The sequence below is a fragment of the Montipora foliosa genome, unplaced genomic scaffold (genome assembly GCF_036669935.1).
Source record: "Montipora foliosa isolate CH-2021 unplaced genomic scaffold, ASM3666993v2 scaffold_400, whole genome shotgun sequence".
NCBI classification, from domain to species: Eukaryota; Metazoa; Cnidaria; class Anthozoa; order Scleractinia; family Acroporidae; genus Montipora; species Montipora foliosa.
Window position 1 is genome coordinate 64,562 of NW_027179702.1, and position 8,205 is coordinate 72,766.

General features: G+C 36.6%; 1 protein-coding gene across 1 annotated transcript; it reads right to left on the bottom strand.

Annotated features, from left to right (window-relative positions):
* Positions 1–356: 356 nt before the first annotated feature.
* LOC137987986 (octopamine receptor beta-1R-like) lies at positions 357–1,620 on the bottom strand. The gene has a single exon (XM_068834057.1). It carries the CDS (start codon positions 1,566–1,568, stop codon positions 684–686), a length of 885 nt encoding a protein of 294 aa, XP_068690158.1. The 5' UTR covers positions 1,569–1,620; the 3' UTR covers positions 357–683.
* Between the last annotated feature and the right edge of the window lie 6,585 nt (positions 1,621–8,205).

Here is an 8,205-nt window from a genome sequence, read left to right on the forward strand (position 1 = left end):
TATCGGGGTTTTTTTTTTATAATTGCAGGACATTGCTTAGTTTAGATCATGTTTCAAAGACGAATCCAGTAATGAAAAAATTGAGTCGCCTGGATGTCAAGACGGTTTGAGACATTAATATTTTTGTCACATTTCTCGTTTGCTGCAATTTTTTAGCTGGTTTTTTCTGTAGATTTGTATCACCGAATAAAAGAAGTAAAAATATGAACTGGGGAAATGGTACCGGTACTGTAATTATCGTTTATCAGGAATGATTCTATCCGGAATCATTGACATCTTGTTGTTTCAGTCTTCCTGGGGAAGAAATTCTATTTTCATCATTTTATACTTGTGTTTTTACTTTTTTGGGAAAAAAGTGGAGGGGCACGGGGGCGCCCGGCCCTGCTTGCTAGACCTGTACACTGTTCCACATCCACTACTTGGCTCATAGACTCCTTTGATTTAAGTCTCGGGGTGACATATATTTAATGAAAGAAATAAAGTTTCGAAGTATGAAATTCCCTTTGAGTTCGAGCTCGGGAAATGAAATGTGTTCCTTTGCGATGGAAAAAGAATGAGGTTTCAATGATTTCAAATGTAATGGTATGAGATAATCGAAGCGTTCTTCATGTCTCTTTAATTTAAATTGTCTTGCAAAGCAAGGCAACGAAATTCTTACACTGAGGACTGAACTATGCGTCGTTTCAACATTGTTTGCCATTCTTTTTGAAGTTGTCACTTCTTTGGTACTTCTTCAATTCTCTTTTAAAGTCTTTTTTCATAACAGCATAAACTATCGGATTAAATGCCGAATTTAAGACAAAAAGAAGGTGAACAACATTTACCAAGGCCTCCGACACGACACATAGCTTAAAAAAGATGCAAAAACATTTGTAATTAATTCCAATATGACACAAAATAAAAAACGAAATAATGAATACGATCAGTTTTAACGAAGACGATTTTCTTTCCGTTTGCCTCTTACGTTCTGTGTTTTCTTGAATTTGGAAATTAAATCTTATCTGGTTGATAATGGCTCTATCTGTAAGTGACATTTCCTTGGCTATCATGGACAGACGAGCGATGACATACACAAATATAATACAAGGAATAAGCTGGAACATTACAATTCTGACAACTTCAAAGGAATAAGTAAAAGATTCGCTACCGTTGCTGTAAGTAAAAAGTGAAGGTACGGTGAAGAAAATCAATGGCAAGACCCATACAAGAATAAGCATGACGCTAAATCGACGCAGCGACATGAAGATGCTGTATTTTAGAGGCATCGTTATTGCTATGTATCTATCCGCAGTCAGAACGCATAAGTTTGCGGATGACAAATACACGAAAGTATAACTGACTTTGAACCATACTCCTGTGTGGTTAATGGCGAACTCTTTCCCGGATCTTGAAGCGCAAATCCCTGGAAAATATGTCAATCCAACAAACAAATCTGCCAGTGCAAGAGACACGACAAACCAGTTGCTTGTATTGTGTAGCCGAGGCTTCGTGATGACCAAGTACACAACCATGGAGTTTCCAAGAATGTTTACTATGGTAAAGAGTGAACCAAGAATTGCAAACCACATGCCTGGCTTACTTGATGCAGTTCAGTTTCAAGTATATGCAAGTGTCAGTAGATATATATGGAGCGGTTGGTCGGCAATTTTAACTGGATAAAAGCTCAGCACGAGGAATTATATAGCAAGTACACATATATATGCATACGTAGGATGACATAATGTTAACTTTTTTAATCCGCTAATTATCATTTTTAATGAAAACGCTTGTCAACACTTAGTCAATGAGGTCATATCTACAAACATCTGCGGACTCGACTAAAATTTCAGCTTCTGCAAACCAAATGAACTTTTATAATTCCAAAAAACATTAAACGCTTTTTTGGTTGTTGGGAATAAAGGCCCCAAAGTACTCTTAGCAATTTAATGAGCATTTTCCTTTTAAATGTATTTCAGTTCTGGTGAGTTTTTTAATAAATGGTGCCAGATGTTCCCCTCTTATATAAACAAAACAGGAATAAGCGTTTGAACAGTGGACCCCGATTCTGGACAGGTCAGCGTTGACTTTAATGTAATTTGGCAACACCTCCGAAAAAAAATGCCAGGCTTAAATCCCAAAAGACACAAATTAACCTAAGTGCAGAAGTTTTTAGTTTTAATTTATCGAATGGACAAAGATGTTTGTGAAAATGACAATTTCAAATGCTTCAATTATCTGTGGAAACTTCACAACAAAGGTTATTTGAATTTCTGAAAATACTCCGAAACTAAGGGTGCGTTCGATTGACCTTATTCCGGAATAGGAATACATGGAATAGAAGATAGAAGTCCTTCGCTTTTACGTGGATTCAAATTAAAATTGTCAAACATGACATGATCTGCAAAAATGCTATTTTTAACATATTTTTATTATCCTTGTTGCTTCAAAACACCAAACATACCGTTTTAAATTATGTCTCTACGTATTCTTATTCCGGAATAGGGTCAATCGAACGCACTCTAAATTAACCAACATAACGAGTGGGTCTATCAACTGGGTTGATATGATAAATTTACCACCGTAGCCGCGTCAGCCATTCGTCCGGCAGAGCCACTTTCTTTAGAAAGTGACCCTCTTTAACCAACATAATGACTTGTTCACCTATCATCACCGAAATAACTGTTTAGTATAGATAAGTGCATGGGGCCGAGTAAATCACACGTATTTTCAGAAGTTGCAGAAATTGCCCGAGTCGCGCAGCGATGAGGGCTATTTCCGGCTTCAACTTCTAAAATTTTACGAGGAAGCATACGATTCCTTGTTTATAATAAGAACGGCAAAATTTCCATTTACTTCAATTTTGCAGGAAGCTATTTAGCGTCCATAGGGAGTTTAAAATTAAGGAAATTAAGACGACGGCGACGCATCAACAACGCAAGAATATGCATGCAGCAAGATTTTCGTTTCCTTTTTTTGCCGTACTCCACCAAACAACAACGTGAAATCACCAAAATTTAATTTTTTGACGACAACGCGAGCATATAACAACGATCAGTTCATTTTCTATTTTTACTTTACAACCGTTCGTGCCTTTGCAAGGTAAACAAAACGGAGTAATCGCGAAATACTTGCGATAGTACAAAATTATATTTGGAGTGACGTTTTCGTTGCGCATTTTCGAAATCCCTGCTAACTCCCTAACTATCCCGAAACTCCCGAACTCCCTAACGAACTGTAAAACGCGGATCATTATGAGTATGTGGGCTAAGTCCCCTATGAAAAATTGATAGAAAGAATTATCCAAAAAGCACCTTATATAAATCATGGCCACAAATTATGTAAAGTTTTGTAATAACGTAAATGTCTTGGATAAAATGTCTTTCCTAAAAGCTCCCTTTAAGAAACCTTAAAATTGCCACTTTTAAGACGCCTTAAAATCGCCACTTTTAAGACGTCTTTAAGTTGCCACTTTTATAAGACCTTAAAGTTGCCACTTTTAACACACCTTAAAGTTGCCACTTTTAAGAGACCTTAAAGTTGCCACTTTTAAGACGTCTTAAAGTTGTCACTTTTAAGAGACCTTAAAATTGCCACTTTTAACACACCTTAAAGTTGCCACTTTTAAGAGACCTTAAAGTTGCCACTTTTTAACGTCTTAAAGTTGTCACTTTTAAGAGACCTTAAAATTGCCACTTTTAACACACCTTAAAGTTGCCACTTTTAAGACGCCTTAAAGTTGCCACTTTTAAGACGTCTTTAAGTTGCCACTTTTACAGACCTTAAATTTGCCACTTTTAACACACCTTTAAATTGCCGGATCATTATGAGTATGTGGGATAAGTCCCCTATGAAAAATTAATAAAAAGAATTATCCAAAAAGCACCTTATATAAATCATGGCCACAAACTATGTAAAGTTTTGTAATAACGTAAATGTCTTTCCTAAAAGCCCCCTTTAAGAAACCTTAAAATTGCCACTCTTAAGACGCCTTAAAATTGCCACTTTTAAGACGTCTTTAAGTTGCCACTTTGATAAGACCTTAAATTTGCCACTTTTAACACACCTTAATGTTGCCACTTTTAAGACGCCTTAAAGTTGCCACTTTTAACACACCTTAAAGTTGCCACTTTTAAGACGCCTTAAAGTTGCCACTTTTAAGAGACCTTAAATTTGCCACTTTTAACACACCTTTAAATTGCCACTTTTAAGAGACCTTAAATTTGCCACTTTTAAGACGCCTTAAAGTTGCCACTTTTAAGAGGACTTAAAGTTTTTCAAGACGCCTTAAATTTTTTTTAAAAGACCTTAAAGTTGACACTTTCAAGAAACCTTGAGGTTGCCACTTAAAGTGGCCACTTTTAAGAAACCTTAAAGTTGCCTTAAAGTTGCCACTTTTAAGACGCCTTAAAGTTCCCACTTTTAAGAGACCTTAAAGTTGCCACTTTAATACGCCTAGACGTTTCCACTTTTAAGAGACCTTAAAGTTGCCACTTTTAAGACGCCTTAAAGTTGCCACTTTTAATGAGATTATGTGTAATTCTAGCGGAGAATTTTCAATTCTCCGCTAGAATTACACATAATCTCATTGAAACAACATTAAATCGTGACCGTTCGTGTCATAGCCATCTAGGTAACACGTAACGTGTCCTAAAAGTGGCAACTTTAAGGCGTCTTAAAAGTGGCAACTTTAAGGCGTCTTAAAAGTGGCAACTTTAAGGTCTCTTATTCCGGAATAAGAATACGTAGAGACGTACTTTAAAACGGTATGTTTGGTGTTTTGAAGCAACAAGGATAATAAAAATATGTTAAAAATAGCATTTTTGCAGATCATGTCATGTTTGACAATTTTAATTTGAATCCACGTAAAAGCGAAGGACTTCTATCTTCTATTCCATGTATTCCTATTCCGGAATAAGGTCAATCGAACGCACCCTTAGTTTCGGAGTATTTTCAGAAATTCAAATAACCTTTGTTGTGAAGTTTCCACAGATAATTGAAGCATTTGAAATTGTCATTTTCACAAACATCTTTGTCCATTCGATAAATTAAAACTAAAAACTTCTGCACTTAGGTTAATTTGTGTCTTTTGGGATTTAAGCCTGGCATTTTTTTTCGGAGGTGTTGCCAAATTACATTAAAGTCAACGCTGACCTGTCCAGAATCGGGGTCCACTGTTCAAACGCTTATTCCTGTTTTGTTTATATAAGAGGGGAACATCTGGCACCATTTATTAAAAAACTCACCAGAACTGAAATACATTTAAAAGGAAAATGCTCATTAAATTGCTAAGAGTACTTTGGGGCCTTTATTCCCAACAACCAAAAAAGCGTTTAATGTTTTTTGGAATTATAAAAGTTCATTTGGTTTGCAGAAGCTGAAATTTTAGTCGAGTCCGCAGATGTTTGTAGATATGACCTCATTGACTAAGTGTTGACAAGCGTTTTCATTAAAAATGATAATTAGCGGATTAAAAAAGTTAACATTATGTCATCCTACGTATGCATATATATGTGTACTTGCTATATAATTCCTCGTGCTGAGCTTTTATCCAGTTAAAAATTGCCGACCAACCGCTCCATATATATCTACTGACACTTGCATATACTTGAAACTGAACTGCATCAAGTAAGCCAGGCATGTGGTTTGCAATTCTTGGTTCACTCTTTACCATAGTAAACATTCTTGGAAACTCCATGGTTGTGTACTTGGTCATCACGAAGCCTCGGCTACACAATACAAGCAACTGGTTTGTCGTGTCTCTTGCACTGGCAGATTTGTTTGTTGGATTGACATATTTTCCAGGGATTTGCGCTTCAAGATCCGGGAAAGAGTTCGCCATTAACCACACAGGAGTATGGTTCAAAGTCAGTTATACTTTCGTGTATTTGTCATCCGCAAACTTATGCGTTCTGACTGCGGATAGATACATAGCAATAACGATGCCTCTAAAATACAGCATCTTCATGTCGCTGCGTCGATTTAGCGTCATGCTTATTCTTGTATGGGTCTTGCCATTGATTTTCTTCACCGTACCTTCACTTTTTACTTACAGCAACGGTAGCGAATCTTTTACTTATTCCTTTGAAGTTGTCAGAATTGTAATGTTCCAGCTTATTCCTTGTATTATATTTGTGTATGTCATCGCTCGTCTGTCCATGATAGCCAAGGAAATGTCAGTTACAGATAGAGCCATTATCAACCAGATAAGATTTAATTTCCAAATTCAAGAAAACACAGAACGTAAGAGGCAAACGGAAAGAAAATCGTCTTCGTTAAAACTGATCGTATTCATTATTTCGTTTTTTATTTTGTGTCATATTGGAATTAATTACAAATGTTTTTGCATCTTTTTTAAGCTATGTGTCGTGTCGGAGGCCTTGGTAAATGTTGTTCACCTTCTTTTTGTCTTAAATTCGGCATTTAATCCGATAGTTTATGCTGTTATGAAAAAAGACTTTAAAAGAGAATTGAAGAAGTACCAAAGAAGTGACAACTTCAAAAAGAATGGCAAACAATGTTGAAACGACGCATAGTTCAGTCCTCAGTGTAAGAATTTCGTTGCCTTGCTTTGCAAGACAATTTAAATTAAAGAGACATGAAGAACGCTTCGATTATCTCATACCATTACATTTGAAATCATTGAAACCTCATTCTTTTTCCATCGCAAAGGAACACATTTCATTTCCCGAGCTCGAACTCAAAGGGAATTTCATACTTCGAAACTTTATTTCTTTCATTAAATATATGTCACCCCGAGACTTAAATCAAAGGAGTCTATGAGCCAAGTAGTGGATGTGGAACAGTGTACAGGTCTAGCAAGCAGGGCCGGGCGCCCCCGTGCCCCTCCACTTTTTTCCCCAAAAAAGTAAAAACACAAGTATAAAATGATGAAAATAGAATTTCTTCCCCAGGAAGACTGAAACAACAAGATGTCAATGATTCCGGATAGAATCATTCCTGATAAACGATAATTACAGTACCGGTACCATTTCCCCAGTTCATATTTTTACTTCTTTTATTCGGTGATACAAATCTACAGAAAAAACCAGCTAAAACATTGCAGCAAACGAGAAATGTGACAAAAATATTAATGTCTCAAACCGTCTTGACATCCAGGCGACTCAATTTTTTCATTACTGGATTCGTCTTTGAAACATGATCTAAACTAAGCAATGTCCTGCAATTATAAAAAAAAAAACCCGATAATTGAAGCAGAAGCCACTCTTATCCTGGGTAAGGCCCCAGGATAATAAGACGAACATCGAGGATGAGAAATTAGAAAAGTCTTGCGCTGCAGAATTGCCAGAGAGGAGTTCTGAATGCGGTCAGGATTATGCTGCTGTTGAGTCAATTCAAACAGTTGGTTCCCAGTTACCTCTGCATGGAGATAGACAAAATCAGGCAAGAAATTATTTGAATGATCCCTTCTAAGTCCAACGGCAACAGGAATAGGTCCTTCCAGTCACGGTGGTTTGATCGGCACCCGTGGCTGCACTACAACGAAAGAGTATGGATACTGTGCTTTGCCGATTAAGTCTACGTATGCCTCTATAGGGCAACTCAGACAGTCTAGTGGACGTAATGGTTCCTGGTATAGTGACTGCACTGAATTTACAGATGAAACATGATTTCAAGATTCAGACACAGCCCTTGTTTTAAAAATAGAAAAGTAACCAGGTTTTGGAAACATGTAAAAAAGCATTGTCTGGTTAAGAAAAATTAAAAAAAGTAAGCTTTTCACTTCCAGACTAAAGCCTTTAAAATGCTCGAGATGGAAATATATACAAAATGGAAGTGTGAAGAAATTGTAATAAAATGGTAAAAGGGAAAATGCGCTAATCTAAAAGAATAGAGTATTGTTTTGGTAATAGCTTGGAGTTATTGTCTGCTTCATTAGTGTTAGCGGTGTGCCAAGATTCCAAAGTTTTTTGAATTCGGAAGTTTCCTTTCTCAATTACTCTGGCATTATTGTTGAAGTCAATAGAGTGATTGTTGCGCCAAAACTATCTGAAATTCCTTTGCTTCAGAGCGCCGAACAACTTTGTCTTGAACTTAAAGTGCAGTCGGGAATATTGAGGCTTGCTAAAACTTATCAGATGTTTCACCATCTACAATACTCGACCAAATATGATCTTTCGCAGTACACGTTTCTTCTTGTTTGAATTCCAAGGTTGAAAGAGATCAGTAAATCTACTGGTTGGGCAAAAGCATCACTAACAACTTTGA